Below are 19,987 nucleotides of genomic sequence, written 5' to 3'. Positions count from 1 at the left end.
ATCAGCACCTGGGGAAATCAGCAGGCAACCAAACATACTTCAGGGATAAAAGGCTCTAGATAAAAAATAAAAAGAAAAGATATTGTGAGCAATCAGGATATGTCCTTGAATCTCGTACTACCTTAAGTTGTGCTTTTATCTCCTTGTAGCCTCTCTTGACATATTACATGTTGATGTTTTAATTATTACCAGAAATAAAGAAAAAAGTGTGCCATGTGCTAAAAAATGTTACAAATATGATGAGTCGCTTTCATCCATTCACTCATTCATACCGCATAATCAGTATGAAACCTTTCATCTCAGTGTAAACATAGCTATGCAAAATTAATCTTCACATAAAATTCTGGTACACATAGTTAACAATCGTTTACAAGATATATTTACAGGTTGTTGTGAAAGAAAGATGACTGCTGTTGATATCCCTTTATTTTGATAAATATGCTTTAACTGCTGGCTCTGTGTCACCAGTTATAGATAATAATGTATAATGTATGCTAATGATCTGAGGTCCTTGCATTCACCTCCTATATAATTACAATGCTGTGTGGAGGTGACTGTTAATGACACACTAAGTGTGAGGCATGTTAGGTATCTGTTGTTCCCTCCATCTCAATGTGCCCCTTACACATTGAGGTAGGCCTACAATGTTTTAATTTTTCACCAAAAGCTAGTTTGGTTTAAATTAAAGGCAGTATTGTTTGTTTTTCTTATTTTGAGAGGAGACCTTTAGTTGGATATGTTGAAGGTGATTAGACCCAAGCACACCACATGTTTCTCCTCCAGTAAACGGGATTTAGTTTGAGGGCAGTGACAAGCTGCTTCCATCATAATGTCATCCGTGTATAGCCAAATATCTCTGAAGTTTGAGTAGACATGCTACCATTGATCATTTACATGTATTTAGGAACCAACAAAAAAATTAGAAAGAGCTTGCTAGTTGGCTGGTCAACTTTAGGAATATTTAGCTATACGACAGAGACTAACAGGTACAGAGCTTTGTGGTTTGTAAACTTTATTCTCTGGCGACATAAGAGACATGCTAATGACTGATGCTAGCTGCCATTGTTTCTTTTTGCCTCCTTGCTAGCAAGTCTGTCTCTCATGCCCTAGGATGCAGGGTTGGATCCCAATGTGGGACTGTGCTTTTTAAAATACAGGGTACAGCTACGTTATGCTATGTTACCGTCATTTCTCCACCAGAGACCAAGGATTTACTCTGAACAGACAAGGGGCCCTAATTTGAAACAGCAACATGAGTCTTGCACAGGCTTAAACACTGTGACAACCACATAATCATAACAGGCAGTGGTACCAATATATGGTAATTCATTGACACAGTGCAGGGTCCAATCAAGCATAAATGGACTGATTAATTAGAAACACTCTTTAATGGAACATATCCAACTTTTTAGAAATAAGCTTATTTGCCGTCTACCTCATACTGTAGTTAGATAAGAAAACATGTGTCGTTCTCTTTTCTGTGCGATCAATAACCCAGTCTGGCTATGTTAACCAAACTTAGCATAATTCACTGGAAGCGGGTTAGACCAGTTAGCAAAAGGGAGCTTTACTGTGCATTCACACCGAAACCGTCAAAAGAGTCAAAATCGCTGGTGAAGCTCATAGCCCGACGCTCAACTCAGTTCAGCGCTGAAAGCTTCAAAGCCAAGACGTGAAACATTCGAACCAACCACAAGCAGCAATCCTGCGAGTTTGACATTCTAATTGGTTGACGCCGAACCGTGTCACAGCTAATTACCATAAAGTTAACTGAGGCTCAACTTTATTTTGACGCCCGTGAAGCTCATGAAGCCACGCTCACGCCCGGAACGCTTTTGAAGCCGGTAACGCCGACTCTCCATAGGAAATGAATGATTTCCGGTGCTCTTGAAGCTTTTGAAGCTTTTGGTGTGAACGCACAGTTAGGCTTGCTGGTCTAACCCAATAATAAGCTTATTTCCCAAACGTTGATGCATTCCTTTAACGTATAGAGGAATACGACTATAAGAGTTTGTCCACTTCCTCCTCTGTGTATAAATACAACATTTTGTGAGTAGGATTGTGTTGCAAAATTATTTCCCCTAGTAATTAGCCTTAGCATGTGGCCTGCCACAATGTAGATCATTCAAATTAGGGCCCACATGTTTGTATTGTATGAAATCTTGATGTTCAGAGAAGCAGCAGCTAACCCTCTGGGAGGTGCTACCTTTGTACAACGTTGTACTCTCATTCTAGACTCTTGAAAGCCACATTCTTCCATTTTTTTCTCTGGTGTGTTCTGGGGCACTGGAATGATATGAGGATTTGGTTTTGTAAAATAGAAATTAATTTTCATTAATACATGTACATGTATATCCATTCTAGTAAAGCAACAATTGAAATAATGCTTGAAAATAAATAATTCAATTTAGTAGTTACATAATGGTACAAAATACTTACATATAATGTATTATAAAATAGGTATATAATGATCCAAGTATCCTATACTACCTTTTCATATCATAATGGAATAAATGAACTAGTATTTTACATGTGGTTAAAGGCCAAAGAAGTATTCTATTGAGAGTCTTGTTTGGCGACTCTTTCCATGGAATGGTGTATCATTGATTGGCAGTATTCATTTGAGCTGAAGGTAGGTCATTATGTGGAATGACATTGGAAATGCTGCAATGTTCAAACTATGCAACTAGAAAAAACGGATGTAAATTACAAACTGTAAAATGCAGACTTAGGGTTGTAAAACTAAGAAGGGGACAGCTACTTTTTGAGCACTGGTTTGTTAGAATTGAATATGATCAGTCTGCATTTCACGTCTGCATCAGATTTGATTAATCTGAATCCCATCTCAAATCTATAATATAAAATTGGCAACCAAAAATAAACATAGAAAATCATAATCACATAATACACCAAAACAATGTTTTTTAAAAATAAAATAATGTTTTTTACAACTAAAACATAAATATATAAATCGTCAATCATACACAGAATAATTTACTGTATATAATTAACTACAATAAGGTAAATATAAGCAACATCTTTGCAGCAGGCACCGTATGATCTTAATCTCTCATGTCTAAGGTATTCATGTGTTAGCCAGCAAATAAGGTGTTCCAAGGTTGAAAGGAGTTAGTCCTGATTTTGATCAATATTTATAAAGTAGTTCAGTCTTGCTTCTGTTGAAAAATTAGACAGCAAAAACATTAAAAAAGTGATACATATTTCTCTGGCCTTGTTTAGTTGATGTAGTAAAGCCAGTAGATCATGTTGAAACATCCGAAGACAGTCGGAAAGAGAACCCTTGACCACTTGTCGATAGAGTTCACGTCTGTCAGGTCAGGGATTCGGATCTTGAGCTGGGAGGCGCTCCTTCGTAACCGGCCCTTCTTCTGGACCATGTGCCGCTCGAGGGCATTGTGCCCATAGTTGTGGCGTGACAGGCCCGGCTTCCGGTACTGGAGCGTGGAGCTGTCGTAGGTCAGCATGGTGCCCCGGGGGTCGCTCAGGCTTAGGGTGAGCTCTGGCGTACCCATCTCGTTCTTGATCTCCAGAGGGGTGAGGAGAATATTCTCATGAGAATCCATCTGAAATGGGACACACTGCTTCATTTTAACATAGAATACAAATGTATTTCAACTGATGATGCTATCCGTCTATAAAATTAAGGAGCGATGTAACATATCAACTAAAGTTCCTTATCAATCCTGTTCCTTAAAAAGTTTGCAGTAAATCAGACGAGCACTTTTTAAGTTGTTAAAGTGTACGGATCCAGATGGACTGACAGATGGACAGATTACGATTACAGAACCCTCCAAAATGTCTCTGAACTCTGGAATTTGGTTTTCAGTCATGTTTTGCTTAGAATATTGACTAAAACTAGTTCTGACAGGATCGCCTAATGAAATATTTATTGAAATAACGGTAAGTATAACAAGCTGAAGCTTTAGCTTTTTGGTCAGTTCTTCTTTTCTGTCAATACCTGTCAATCTGATGCCTGACTGATTTATACAAGAGAACGAACCACTTCTCCTCCTCCTACTACTACTACTATGAATGTGGATGAGCCCTAGATTCTACACATTCTGGATTCAACACATTTGTTGTTTAAATACTGGAGGCATCTGGAGGTATATTCAGCATATAGACTCTAAATGGAAAGGACCAAGGATTGCACTCTGTGGACCTACAGAGTTAAAGGCCAGCAATTCTAACTCTAATCCATAACAGTTTTTTTGTCGCATTCTGTGAATATCTCCTCACACTCTAGTAGTTCTGCATTCATTCTGAGTAAAAAACAGTCTTCGTACACAACAGCAGCTGTGTGTGAACTGGAAACAAAGTCGGGCAAACCTGTCCCCAAACATGTCAAAAGTCAAAACAGTTCCAGCCTCTCACCGAAAGTGGGGGATGGAAGTTTGGAAGAAAATTAAGCGGAGTTTGGGAATGAGATGGTGAGTTTGCTCTTTGGTGTTTTGTTTTGGTATTTGGTTCCAATGGACGTGACATTATCAAAAATCGCTGACGACATCTTGAACTGCCTGTATTGTTATGTTTGGAGTGCCATATTGTTATGCACGGAGTGCCATATGTATGCAGTGCCTAGTGATTTTTGAGTGCCAAATGGAAGCACAGGCCTTCTGATACCTTGTTCTTCTGCTCTCCGAGCCCCATCGCTGCGTCATCCATGAAGATGGGTTCCCACATTGTGTCATGACCGCCTAGGTCCCTCTGTTTCATTCTGGGAAACAAGGCGTCATCTCGCTGGACTATGTTCCCAACCAGCCACTGAAACAAACAAAGACAACAATTTCACCTTAGCTGAACCTGGGAAGAACTGCAGCTCTGTAAGAACTGATTATTGTATGAATAAAAAATGAACAACAAATATAACCAGGAGTTTGATGGAGCATTGGTACAAAACAGTTTTAGCACTTGTGTCAGCCACCGAAGATAAGCAACCTTATTCAGAAAGCATGAAGGTCTCATTTTGAAGTTGAATGGAACACTGAAATAAATATTTTTTGCATCCAAGCTGAGTTTTGAAAGGTACCCATTGTATCAACTCTCGGGTTGAAGATGGAAATTGCCTTGTTTAAGTTTAAGGGTTTCTACAAAGCAAGGCTGCCATCAGCAAATCCTACTTTTTATTGACTTATTTATTAAGTTGGAACAAGCACATATTCTGATTACAGCCTATACTGCATTTCCTTAATCTAAACCTTTATAAACAAAACAAAAACTGTTCCTTCCTTTCAGTCAATAAATGCATATAGAGTGTACCTTCAGGGCTTGTCTAAGAAAATAATATTTTACTGATAATCACTGTGCATATCTTTCTACATTTCAGTGCCATAGGGTCATTCCCCAAAATTGAAAATGGCAGAAACAAATACTCTAGTCAGAATATGACAACAGCCTGCGTGAAGGCAATCAGTACAGGAAACTGAAATAAATACTATGTGCCAAAGTCTTCTGAAGCATACAGGCATAGGATACTGCTGAATGAAATATAGGTTGAATTCAGTTAACAGTAGTATAGAACATAAATATTATAGCCATATACTGTAGTTATGGGCTAACATAACACTCAAAGATTCAGTAGGATGTGCTTTCTCTAGTGCTTCAGCTTGCTGTCTTTAAATGGCCTGAGGAAAAAACAGTTGCTCTGAGAAGCTCTGTAGTCAGCAGGTAAAAAATTCCACACAGCACTGTGTCAACCAGAGTAGAAACCTTCAAAGAAACAATGTTCATCCCTGACTGCTGGTTATTACATGTGTGCCAAGCATATTGAAGGCTTGGTATGGACTCTCCATTTTTGCTCTTTTGCAGAAAAGCTCTTTTCTCTCTGCTGAGATCGTACATGAGTATATGGGTAATGGCTTGGTGAGTACATGGGTACAGTGTATGGGTGAAGGCTTGGTGAGATGTTGCAAGAGTATGTGGGTGAAGGCTTGGTGAGATGGTACAAGAGTATATGGGTGAAGGCTTGGTGAGATGGTCAAGAGTATGTGGGTGAAGGCTTGGTGAGATGGTGCAAGAGTATATGGGTGATGTCTTGGTGAGTACATGGGTATATACAGTAGGTGAAGGCTTGGTCAGTACATGAGTATTTGGATGAAGGCTTAGTGAGATGGTGCTAGAGTATATATATGGATGAAGGCTTGTTGAGACCTTGTTTGGGTCCAGCCTTATCTTCTCATTGTTGGCTTTGGCTGCTTTTTCAGCTGCCCTCTTCTGGCGTTGAGGGCCTCTTCCGAAAAAGATGTAGTTGACCAGGGCGTACTCGAGCAGGGCGAGGAAGACGAAGACGAAGCAGCCCATTAGGTAGACGTCAATGGCTTTGACGTAAGGGATCTTGGGGAGAGTCTCTCTCAAGTGGGTGTTGATCGTGGTCATTGTCAGTACAGTTGTGATGCCTGGGTAAGCAGGAAACAATCATGAATGCGTTGCTATTCTCTGACAATCTGCTTTGTGTCAGATCCAGGATTAGGGTTATGTCAGATTTTATAAGCTGAATATACACATACACAAACAAAACTATTCGGTTGAAGTGATTTCTAATTTGGGTAGCAGTTTTTTTCTGTTTTATTGTTTTCAATTTGTAAATCTTTTTTCTGTTTTCTGTTCTGACCCAGATTCCTCACACACATGACTATGTTTTATTTAACTGTAATATATGCTCATCCAGCAGCCATATTGTTTCATAGCATGTAAACTGATACATGGAAAAATAAACTCAGATTTAAACACAGATTTCTATTAAATGTCTTACCAGTAATGATATACAATCATTCATATATAATATCACTTGATATTTAAGATGAAACTCAATCTGTATGATCTACTGTATCTATAGTTGTTTCTAATATGTTTATTCACAGGTTTTCTACATGTGGAGTGCAACAATATTATTCAACATTGGTATTTCGATTAAATCCTTTATGATAGATCGAGGTAAGACTGTCATCCATCAATTAGCGGTATATCAACAACTCAAGAACACAAACAAAGCAAATAAAGTTTGTGTATGCTGTTTGGATTCAATTGTTCTATCCTCACGTGTGTGATCTGATTGTATCTGGCATGTCTCCCCCCTTTTCACATGTGTTACAGAGTGTAACCACAAAACACTATGCTGCAACAGCACTGATCTGCTTTGAGCCCTGCAACCCTAGCCCCAATCCTGACCCCTAGGCCCCGTCATTAAACTCCTCGCCCCCATGCATGTCATTAACTCCAGCCTCACCCACCCGCGCGCACGCACGCACACACACACACACACACACACACACACACACACACACACACACACACACACACACACACACACACGGCACAGCAGAGGGATGCAGGTCAGAGTCCAATCATGGAGAGTGCTGCTCTTATCGCGTGAGAGCCGAGCTGATGAGGTCTCTGACGCCGCTCCCCGCATCACACACAAACTTTTCCTGAGCCCAACGGTCCACCATTACGTAATGCACGATTACAGCGCAGTAGGTAGACAGATACAGACACAGATATATACAGCTCTGGAAAAAATGAAGAGACCACTGCACATTTTATACTGATGTCATCCTATAGTTGCTGAGTGACATAGACCTCTGAAGTTCGCCTACAAAAAAGCTACCATCTTTGCCCAAATAAGGAGATCCGGTATCTTGAGATTTTTTCTATGGGAAAATAACATGGGGATTTTCAATTATCGCACATGTTAAACTCTTGCGGGGATGATGATATTGGAAATGCAGACGTTTTTCAATACACAGTTTTGTCCACTGCCGTCTAGTGGATACTGTGATCTTCAGTAGATGAAGACGGCACACTTTGATCCTTGCTACCCCAGAGCTAACTTACAATGCAACTTGCCATAGGCAGTTAGCTTCAATTATCTCCCAGATCTCCTTATATGGGCAAAGATGGCAGCTTTGGATCCTTTTTGAACTTCAGAGGTCTATTCAAATGAGCTGACAGTCATATGCACTTGCAGTGGTCTCTTAACTTTGAATATGACTGTGAACTCATTGGAATCAGAGGTGGAAAAATCCAGTTTCAGAGAGTAAAAGTCCTACCACATATCTGTGCCAACCATTCATTTAAACCAGCTTCTAATTAGTACAACTCTTCAGCTAGGTAGAGCAGCTAATTAGAGAGATCACCTGTATTAAGTGCACAGGTAGAACCAATACATGGTGGGATATTTACTTTAACTCAGCAACCATAGGATAGCACTAGAAAAATGTGTAGTGGTCTCTTAATTATTTCCAGAGCTGTAGTAGATAAATAAACACACAGACAGACAGCTAAATTAATAGGAAGATACATAGATAGATGAATAGATAGATAGATAGATAGATAGATAGATATCGAGTGTTAAGCTATTTGGCTTCTACTGGTAATGTCTATTTCCCCCCATTCTCCTGAACTACACTGCTGTTTTCAACCCCATTCTTTAAGTTTTAATACACTTCCAACTCATTTTGTGGAAGTTGCCCTTCCTCACTGGCTTTCTGGAAAATGCTCTCAGTGTGCGACACTTTATAACAAATTGAATTTAACAAAAAAAAAAATAAAGGAAACAGAATATGACTGAAAAAAAGCAAAAATCTACACACCCAGAGCCACTCTTGCAGCCGAGGCGTCGTAGTTGATCCAGAAGGAGACCCAGGAGAGGATGGTGATGAGGATCGAAGGCATGTAGGTCTGCAGGATGAAGTAGCCGATGTTCCTCTTCAGCTTGAAGCTTAATGACAGCCGTGGGTAAGAGCCTGAGAGAGTAGAAAAGGCCCAGAGTTCAGCGGTTGCACACATGCGCAATGTTTCTTGTTGCATGGAGCATGGTCTCACTGTGAAATTTATTCATGAAATCCATGTGGTTCTTATTGCATACCATTTTGACTGTTACATAGGTGCCGTGTGCTGTGATAACTAAATAAATCTACTGTGATATTGCAGGCGACACAACGGAAGCAAGCCGAAGAACAAGATATGATGTAGTTGCTGTGTTCATGCTCTGGTTGACCCCAAGAGCACGGGAGGAACTATGTGCTATTTTTATTGCTGTTGTGTATCACTCTTAGCAGACAGTTTGTAATTATCTTTTATTTGACATATCATCATTTGATTGATTCTATTATTATTGTTATTGTTATTAAACTATATATCATTTTGTTTTTCATTTGCAAACTCCCTCTGTAAATGGGCTGCTCAGACAATCTTCACCCTGTATAAACACTAACAGTTGTTGTTGTTATTGCTGTTGATGATGCTGTTGATGATGGTGATGGCGATGATGATGATGATGATAATGATGATGGTGATGATGATGATGGTCATGACCTGGGTAGGTGAAGAAAAAACATGCAACTTTCACAGACTAGCAAAAGTAATACGACAATGCATGACTAGGATATTCTTCCTTTTCAGGTGTGCGACACACTTTGAGGGAGAAGAAAGGTGATGGTAAAAAAGCATATTTTAAGGTGATGTATTCCCCTTCCCCACTGGTCACCACAGCAGGCTATGGCTCTCAATGTTCCCTCTAGTGCACCTCTCCAGTACGCTCACTCCCCATCAAAAGCTAATGAGCTACAACAGCCTGCTCCCCGCTGCAAAGACATTATAGCAACCTTATGCTAGGAGTGAGCGTAATGGCAGGTGGAGGGAACATGGGAAGGCTTCAAAGGGTATAGCCTGCCTCAAGGACAACAAACTAGACCTTTATACCATTATTTGCTATTAATAAAAGAAAGGAAATAACACCAATTCAACAAAAGAACTAATAATAAATAGAATATATGTAACAGCAACGCAAGAGTCTCTTGCTCCATCCACCACTGTGGTATTTCAGCCGCATATATAACAAAGTCATAAATATGAAAATATAACACATGAATAAAACATCACTTCAAACAACATTTTCCTAAATAACTCATAAGCATGCTCACTCTCGTTGGAGCAGTGATGGTCTGGCCCTTCACTGTTGGAAGGGTGTGTGATGTGTGTGTGTGTGTGTGTGTGTGTGTGTGTGTGTGTGTGTGTGTGTGTGTGTGTGTGTGTGTGTGTGTGTGTGTGTGTGTGTGTGTGTGTGTGTGTGTGTGTGTGTGTGTGTGTGTGTGTGTGTGTGTGTGTGTGTTATGTGTGTGTGTGTGTGTGTGTGTGTGTGTGGTGGGGGGGGGGGGCGTCTGGAGTGGTGTGGTGCTAACATGGCTTCCACAGTCCAGCCCCACTGACATTGTTGTCTTCTTGCTCGCTGCAGCAGGAACCTGAACACTTTGTAGGAGAAATGGTGACAGACTCTAAGACTCCAACTGTTTTGTTCTTTTTGTGGTTTGTCACAAGTTTTTTACAATCGGCATTGTATTGATTTCATAAACGTCGTTTGAATAGGAGGCTCTCATGTCTCCTTGACCATGTGTTATCAAATGTATTACCAAGTTCTACACCATGGCTCTCGTTTCAAAATTGGAATGGTTTATAATCATAGCAGCTGTGATTATAGTTTTTGTTGTTGTTGGTGTTGTTATTGTTGTTGCCTATCTGAAATGGGTCCTTCATGTGTTCCTGCTTCACAACAGCCCTCACTTCAGAGTAGAACAGAAAATAATTCCAATCTAAAACACATTCAGCAAGCCGCTGTCTTCAGTAAATTAGAAGGGAGAAGTTCAAAGGAAATTCTAGACGCAAAAAAAAGAGCTTCATTTTAGAGAATTGTGCCAAAAACACTTTGATCAGCACATTTTGCATGTTATGTTTTTAAACGAGCAATGTAAACACTGCCGTGCCATACCTGTGGAGAAGACGACATTCTTGGAGATTAGCTTGTAGTCAACTATGGAGAACTGAGGCAGCTCGATCCTCTCCACGCCTGTCACCGCAGTGTCACCCCCTCTCCAGTGAAACTCAATGTCATCTGTGGTGTAACCATCTAGCAAGACAAAGAACAAAGGATTAACTTAAGAGGAGAGAAAGATGGAGTGAGAAAGAGAGAGACGAGAATATGCAAATGTGTTACTGTAAGGAAATATTTTTAGGGTCTCTGACTACAACACAGGAAGGGCTGTGAAAATTCCCTCCCCATCCAATATTAAACACACTAAATCATGTATGGCACAGAAAGATGGTTGGGGATATACATAATGAATAAGTAGTAACGTTAAAAGTTAACAATCTCTCAGACACATTTGTAGAAATATGATGGAATAGTACCCTGATTAGTCGAGCACAAACCCAATAGGCAAATGGCCCGTTCCATCTCTAGGAATAAAAACATGAGGCATAATGTATACTTGTGCATTACTCTTCTGTTATTAAAACCGTAAAGTAGAGAATGTGAAGAAGAAGAAGGGATAGAGGGAGAGGAGGGAGACAGAAAGAGGAGGAGGAAGTAGAACGGGGAGAGGAAGAGGAGAGAGAGGAAGTCATTTGATGTGACAACGCTCTGATAGCTCACAGAAGCGCACAAACACTCCCGCCATCCCTGAATATCGCCCACCAAATATCTCCGTGTTATTGTGGACTCCATCCGACACCCATCCAGGGTCAAACTCATTACCAGAGAAATCACAAGTCCCCCCCTCCACACTCCCACCACCACCACCACCACCACCACCCCCACCCCTAAACCCACCATCTCGCGGCCTCGCTGAACGAAGAAATGGGACATAAATATTCAAATAAAACAAGGGTTATTCTCTCTGCCTCATTGCTCTCTCTCCCTGCTCCAGCCAAACCATTAGAGACACTAGGCAGGCCTGGCCGGGGTACGCGGCCTATAAATGATTGAGAGACATCGTATAGAGGGGAGATTGTCCACCCAAGCACACCAGGCTCGGCCCTGGGTAATCCACTGCCGGGCCCATGCCGTTGTCATGTCCCCTGCCTGTAGGGCACAGCGTGAGCCCAATGCATAACCGAGACAGAAAGAGAGAGGGAGAGAAAGAGAGCGAGAGAGAGGGAGAGAAAGAAGTTAGAGGGGGGTTCATTGATGGGAGATTAACCCTTTCATGCACGCATTATGAAAAAAAGTGTCTAGATTTTTTTAGCATTGATTTTATTACTCTATATGAGCCCAATATTGAAAATCAGTTGGAATTTTTTAAAAATATGCTTTTATATAGAAGTTATGTTATTGTCCACGTATGTGGACAGTGCGCAACAAAGGGGTAAAAAAGAATAAAATGTAATGACAGAAAATGTGGAAACTATGGCCCTCTACTTCCTCCATACTACCCACCCAGCCCTCTACTACCCCCATACTACCCACCCACCTCTCTACTACCTCCATACTACCCGCCCAACCCCTCTACTACCCCCATTATTGCTCACCGACCCTCACCCACCCCTCTACTACCCCCATATTACCCACCTCTACTACCACCACTACCCAACCACCCCTCTACTACATCCCTACTACCCACCCCTCTACTACTAACCCACCCACCCCTCTAGTACTCTCATACCCACCCCTCTACTACCCACACACCCCTCTACTACCCTCATATTACCATACCACCTTGGCATTACCACATGTAATTAGGTCATTATTTATAAATATGTTTACCAAATGTTTGTTTCTTTGTAATTTAAAGCAATTAAAATCATATTTGAAAAAAAAATAAATAAAAAAGTCCTAGTTACAAAATCTAATTTTTGGCCATTTAACTCCTCTGTTGCGCAACGTCCACATACGTGGACAGTTGCTTTTTAGGGTCTACAAACTCCATTTTACATCCGATTTAATTTCTGAAAACATAGAGTTGTTCAACACACTCTCCTGTACAGCATAATATTTTTTTTTACATGATTTTGCCTTCTTGAGTACTAGCTTTTTACAGATATGTCTGGAGCATTAAGCATATGGCCATTACTGTCACTCATGTTGAATTGATGATGTCATCAAGCAGTCAATATTCCAAATATAAGATGATACATATTGTTAATATATTGCCAAGGACCTACTAAAACTGCCCTGAAGTGGATTGGTGTATATCAACATTATAAATAAGTAGTAAACAGAGTTAAAGTTACTGTCCACGCATGTGGACGTTGCGCATGAAAGGGTTAAAGAAAGGGAGATTTATTCGTCTCGAACAAGAGAAAGGACCATTTCTTGCTGACAATCAAGTTGAATCTGTGAAGGACATCTGGCTAGGAGTAGTCTGTGTTTGCATGTGTATGTGCGTGAGAGAGATGTGTGTGCATGTGTGTATGTACAGTATACATGTGTGTGAGGCCTGTATCTGTGTGTGCGTGTGCATGTGTGTCCGGATGTCCGTGTGCCTCTACTGTAAGCATGCATGTGTGAGTGTGAGAGTGTGTGCATGAGAGAGGGATTGTTTATGTTTATTACAGGATCTATATGTATAAGAACCCTGGCTAGAGGATCTTCTGATGGGATTATTTTGTTGACCTCTCTCTCTATCCCTCTCTCTCTCTCTCTCTCTCTCTCTCTCTCTCTCTCTCTCTCTCTCTCTCTCTCTCTCTCCACATTATTGACTCGCACTGTGCAGATACTGCCTATTTCCTCCTCCGCTCAGCTTGCCACCGTCCTCCCTCCGTTCCAGTAATTACACATGATAACCTATTTAGATGCTATGAATAATTAATTCAAAATATTCCCATCTACCCCTTTTTACCCGTTTGTACACATCCTGCACACTGCATGAACACTCCATAAGATCCATAAGACCCCTCCATCTCCGTCTATTAGACCTCCAGCACAGGAGGCTTCCCACACCGGGTCTCCCTCTGCAAGGGGCCTACGAGTGACGTAGCATGCTGCAGCGCTAAAGTATTACAAATGTCAATCAATAATGCATAACAGCCAGGGTTTGTGTGTGTATGTGTGTGTATGTGTGTGTGTGTCTGTGTGTGTGTCTGTGTGTGTGTGTGTGTGTGTGTGTGTGGGAGGGTTGGGGTGCCAAGCGTTTTTCCGTGCAGTCCACTAGGTTTCTCCCCCATGCACTTAACTCCATTGTTTCTATGTCATTGAACCTGACTTCGCCAATTATCTCGAGCCCACATTTATGTCATCGCTGTTACATCACCGGGCCCGGGATGCGTGGCCCCTCTTGGGTCAAATATGCGCTGGAAGTCAAGGGTAAAAGCCAGCGGAGGAAGTGGACTTGTTTCTCAGAAGCGAGGAGCTACCCACGTTAGAGTGGCGCCTACGTCTATAGAAGTTCAAACATATCTCTGTCTGAGTCATATTCGCGATCATGCTGGGAGGATTCTCATCATTATGACAAAAACCAACCCACTGTGAGAGGGCCACTGACTCTTGCATTCAGCACTATAATAAATATGTGGATTCACTGCATCTAAGATCAATTAGCACTGTGAATCACTCCCACATCTGAAGGAGACAACATCCTTTATGAATACTGATGTTAAAGCTTAAAACTAAAGTAGATCAAAACAGATGGACTTATCTGAACTTACATCAGCATCACAGAGGTCACCTACATTTGCATATAGATAGATACTGAAAAGAGCACACATAAATATCTAATAAGCACTTACTCATTTACTAACGACTTCTGTATGAAACATAACTCAGAAAGTTTCAAACAGTAACCCAAGGGCTCAGCTGCTGTTTCACCATATGCAAAGACTTGACAAGCGCTGGTGGTGTAAGCGGCTCAGATTCACACAGGCACACAGCTATTGGAATGCTAGCCATTCAGAAGTTCTTTTCATGTTGCACTACCTTGGGATTCTCCTTTTGAGCATACAGTAGCTCCGCTAAATATTTGATACGAAGTTACTTAGACGGGGCACCGAGCTAATTTAATTTCATGATTTTACTTTAATCTCATTTAGTATGCTGGCCAATCACATGGGCCTCGCATGTCCCAGCTAATCTCATCTCATCTGCATGGGCTTGAACATCAAGACTGTCTGGTGCCCTTTGTGCTAGTCCTCCAGTAGGGGGGAGCATGAGTAATGCGAGAGCAGATATGCACCCTGGTATGCAAAAGAAGAGACCTCAGGGAAATAATCCTGAAAGAACATTTCCTTGTTTCTCGCAATCACCGGCCCGCAAACCAAATTGATTTATTGTCTATTTGTGCATCTATATCACACATATGGACAAATTATGGTGATTCAAGGAGACGGACTGAGATAAACTACTCTATAAACCAGAAAATATTTGTCTAATCAAAAGAGCGCACTTATAAATAAAGCCGTGGGATGATGATGTATTGACCTGTCTGAAGAACGCCCCATGTATTGCTTACATGCAGTGGAGCAGAACAGTGGTGAGGCTCTTGTGGGTCGCCTGACAAGAGCCCGTTCATGTTTCATGCATAATAGATCTATAATGGAAGGACATTACAGGAGCTGTGAGGCACAGTAAAGATCTAGACCATAAAGGCATGTGCAGGAGAGGGGCTCAGGCGTGGACGGCTACCTGGGACTGATTATACGCACCTACCGGGACCTGGAAATGTAATGTCGCCTGGGAGCTACCAGGACCCTTGGGCGTGGGCCTGACTGAATGCCTCACATTTTGCAAGAATATTTAGCTGTGTGTGTGTGCATGTGTGAATGTGTGCGTGCATGTGTGTGTGTCTGCGTTTCTGTGAGAGAGTGAATGAGTGATTGAGTGAAGGAGAAAAAGATGTGCATTCATGTGTGTGTGTGTGTGTGTGTGTGTGTGTGTGTGTACGCGTAAATACACTGGATTTAGAATGGTGGTGATGTAATTGTGATGACTATGCTGTGACTGTTTGATCTTCAATCCGCTGAAACGAGGCAACACCTGATGGTGGAGGATAATGCTATTCTAATTAAGCTGAGTAGCAGGGAGTTGTTACAGTAGTCGCACCGACGCAGCCACATATAATTACAGAGAGAGCGGACTTTTTCACATTTTACACTGATTAAATATGGGAAACCACCCCGCACTCGCACACACACACACATGCGCGCACACACACACACACACACACACACACACACACACACACACACACACACACACACACACGTCACACATGTACTGACTGACACGTTTCTGCCTCGTGTTAGATGCCAGTGTGAAACCCTCTGTCCTAAACAAAGATGCTAGTCTGTCGCACAATCAATCAAATGAGCTGTTTCCACACCACAGAAATAAACACCTCTTCCACCATGGAAAAAAAAACCAAACAGTGTTCTTTCCTGAATGCCTACAACAACAAACCAATCTTTTCCGTATAAAATGGGATAGCTAAAAAGGATATTTCCATTTTACTTTGACTTTCAGGCAACACTGAATACACTGAATGGATCACACAATATTGATTTTTCTAAAGAAATGCATGAACACCGGATGACTCTCTTCTTGTCCTTCAAAATACATTTTACTGTAAGCCAAGCGATCCGGACAGTGGACACAGCCATGCCATGCAGACCATGATCAGCACGGACACACAGCGGCATCTCCTACAGGGTGGTTATGGGCAGTGGTCTGTCCTGTGTCCGTAGCTCCCGTTGTAAGGTGGAGAACGAGACGCTTCATGCTCCCTCCTCACCTGCACTATATAAAGAACACCATTGGTTGTTTTCTTTGCATTGCCAGTTTCGACATGGCTTCTGTCAACACACACACACACATTTATATGAACAGAAAAAGTACACTTGAATGTGCAAGCAGTTTCCAGTGCAAGGCTTGCCATCAACACACTATGGTATTGAAACTCCAAAAACAACTTAATTTTCAGGAACTGCTATGCCAATAACTGGTTAATGCATGTTTATATATTTTTTCATCAATATGCATGTCATGCATTCAAAAACATCAGGTGCGCCGCAGATTTAGTTTATTTGCGTTGTGTCAAAGTTTACAAATTGTGCTGTTTGGCACCCCTCTTATAAACTCGGCTTTGGTGTGCGGAATGCAATTAATATGCGGTTCCAATCGTTGAGTATGCAATTACCTGGAACCTAAGTAAATTACACGTTAATTTCAGGTTCACTGCTGCCGTATGCTGCTACCTCATCAGGTCTTGTCGATGTTCTGCCTGGCGACTTTGTCACGTAGCATACATAAAGCGCTCGACAATCTGAGCCACACTTCTCTGAGACTTCAGCCCATTTCACTGATGGCTATTATCAAAACCCATGGCACGTTCTTTTTAGCAGGAGAAAAAAAAACATTTATATGGAAAGTGGGTGTCAATAGTTTTTGTTGTCTTGAATGGCTCAGCATAGGGGGGGGGGGGGGGGATCCTTAAGCTGCCCATGAAATCACTCCCACTCACCCTGGTAGGGGACGCCTGATGACTAAGAAAGGCCTGCATTCAAAATTCACACTTTTCTCTACCCTCTACCACAAACACAGTTGAGCACTGACAGGCTGTGGTATCTAACAATTGCACCACCACTTAGATTCACCAAAAGCCAATTGCTCAATGGAGCACAATCAGTAAGCACAGTACAATGTCAACTGTCAACTATTTCCTGGGGTCTGGTTTGTATTAGTCTTACAGTAATTGCATGCCACTTGATTTGCACTGAAGTGCCTCTTTCTCATTTTTTTCCGTTTAAACTCATGAGCAGCAGACCTTACCAGGAATTAAACACACTCTTTTTCGCCTCATTAATGTTTAGCAACAACAACTACACTTTTAACAAAAATTGAATTCAACACGCATCCTTTCAACAGGACTCATGCGCCTCATCCATAAAAAAGACATGCTGTGGGGAACGCTTCACCACAACACAGAGGTTGATCACTGTATAAGGATCAAGTGATTTTACTTTGTGTTTGTTGATGATTAATGTCAAAAGCAATACACCAAAAAAAAGATTAAATGCCTCCAAGAAGTTCACTGTCATCGAGTGTTTGTAATTTCACAACGGGATAAAGCCTGACAGGGCCTGGGCTTAGCACGCCTATTTGCCAGGATTACACTGATAAAGCTGTCATACTACTTGGCAAAGATAAACATAAATTACTTTCAAGACTCTGAAATAAAATAATAACGAACAAGCAAACAAACAACCAAACAACAACAAAAACCTGTGTAGTGAGGGAGAGTGGAGACGGACACTGGCAGGGGCTACTCCACAGATGTGTGGCAGTGAGGCTGCAGGTGGTCAAGCCATCAGGTCAGCCCTGGACAGAGCTCCAGTCCCGCCACTAGTCCATGTGCCCCTGTGTCTGAACGCTCGGAAACAGGACAGGTGCCTTTTGTTTCGGCAGTGGGCGGAGTCCTTAAATATGCACTCTGTACGCTATGGGGTTGAGGTACGCAGTGAGTGTGTGAGTGTGTGAGTGAGTGAGTGAGTGAGTGAGTGAGTGAGTGAGTGAGTGACTAACTGCCTGAATGAGTGAGTGAGTGAGTGACTGCCAGAATGTGTGACTGACTGCCTGAATGAGAGAGTGAGTGAGTGAGTGACTGCCAGAATTAATGAATGAATGAATGAGTGAGTAAGTGAGTGGGTGAGTGAGTGACTGCCTGAATGTGTGTGTGTGTGTGAGTGAGTTAGTGAGTGAGTGAGTGAGACTCTCACTCACAAATACACACACACACATACACACATGAACACACACACACACACACACACACACACACACACACACACACACACACACGCACGCACAGAACACACCCCGTGTTCTCTAATGACTCGCCTAATAGCCTGCGCTGCTGATCCCTGGCGCGTGGATTGCCAACTCCCACTGTAACTAACGTTCGCTCCCTGCCGTAGCGCACCACACGGCACAGCAGCACAGCAGCACAGCAGCACGGCGCTCAACTCACAGCTCCGCACGGCCCCGGCTCAGCCGAGGCCGCATCACGGCACAATTAGCCGCGATGAGATAGCTCCGCTCGTTGCGCTCGTCGCGGGCACGTGCCAGCCGGAGCCGGAGTCGGCACGCCCGGATGTCCTCTGGCTTCATCAGGAAGGAAGGTCAACATCATTATGGTAATAAAGCCGTGCTCTCCGTTGTTAGCCATGCTCGGTGATTCCTGCTACCTCTTAAAAAATGCATTAGACGTGAGGTGAGGTGAGGGGAAAATGGAGCTAGAGGGCAAAGAGGCGCCTTTTTTGTTCATTTTTTTGACAAAACCTGAGAATTCGGGCAAATTTAATTTCAAACGGGAGGAACACCTCTGGCGACTGGAAGGGGTAGTTATTATGTTTCTTACACAAACAACCCACTTACAGTGAATTGGACGGCACCAGCTCCATTCGGGGGCTCCTGTCAAGGTTCAATGTCTGCTCAGTAACCGAGCCAATCGCCAAGAAGAAAAGGGCTTTTCAGTGTGCTGCAATCAAGGACTGCGCATGACTCGGAGATGCTGCTTTTTCATGCATTTCAGATCCACTGGCAGAGGAACTTAATTGATTCCCTTAAGGCAACCTGGCAAGAATGGTAGAGTTCCCTCACCAGCCCACTCTTTCTACAGTAATAGAACTTTCCTTTTAATTTCCTTCCAGCTGAATGCAATTACCAGTGTGCATACTGGGAAGTTTCTCATCCAAAGTACTTCGGAGCATATACTATGCAGACATATTAAGAGAAATGGAGAAAAAGAGGGAATGAGAGAACTAGGGGATAAGAGAGAACAAGAGAGAAAGAGAATGGATGAGTGAATAAGAAGAAAAGAGAGAGAGAGAGAGAGAGAGAGAGAGAGAGAGAGAGAGAGAGAGCATGAACTTGAAAAAAAAAAAACATTACATCTTCTGGCATCCTGCCTTCTTTGTGTGATATGAGATCTCAGTCTCCAGTGCTGCTGTGTGATGCACTGTAAGCGTGTTAACGAAGACTCACAGCTCTCGATCTCCAGGGTGCAGTTCTGCTCATCCAGAGGGTATCTCCTCAGGTCCATCATACAAGCGGCCGTGGTGGTAATCCTGCAGACGAACAGATGCACACACATACACATGCACGCTCATCAGAAAGCTCATATCAGCAAACATGATGACTTACAGTGCTACATGTGGCTTAGCCTGACTACGCGTTTCCGCTCAATTTCTTTTCCTTTCAGTA

General features: G+C 42.2%; 1 protein-coding gene across 1 annotated transcript in view; it reads right to left on the bottom strand.

The window, feature by feature from the left end:
- Nucleotides 1–3,236: 3,236 nt before the first annotated feature.
- The window catches only part of LOC134079533 (gamma-aminobutyric acid receptor subunit beta-2), a 43,549-nt gene continuing 26,798 nt past the window's right edge, over nt 3,237–19,987 (bottom strand). The window contains exons 5-10 of the mRNA XM_062535623.1: nt 19,769–19,851; nt 10,787–10,924; nt 8,613–8,765; nt 6,172–6,416; nt 4,645–4,785; nt 3,237–3,584 (exon numbers count right to left, since the gene is read on the bottom strand). Of these exons, the coding sequence (XP_062391607.1) occupies nt 3,237–3,584; nt 4,645–4,785; nt 6,172–6,416; nt 8,613–8,765; nt 10,787–10,924; nt 19,769–19,851 (1,108 nt within the window). The remainder of the gene's footprint in view (nt 3,585–4,644; nt 4,786–6,171; nt 6,417–8,612; nt 8,766–10,786; nt 10,925–19,768; nt 19,852–19,987) is intronic.

The sequence above is a fragment of the Sardina pilchardus genome, chromosome 5, assembly GCF_963854185.1.
Source record: "Sardina pilchardus chromosome 5, fSarPil1.1, whole genome shotgun sequence".
Classification (NCBI taxonomy): domain Eukaryota; kingdom Metazoa; phylum Chordata; class Actinopteri; order Clupeiformes; family Clupeidae; genus Sardina; species Sardina pilchardus.
This window is presented reverse-complemented; position numbering and strand designations above follow the sequence as displayed.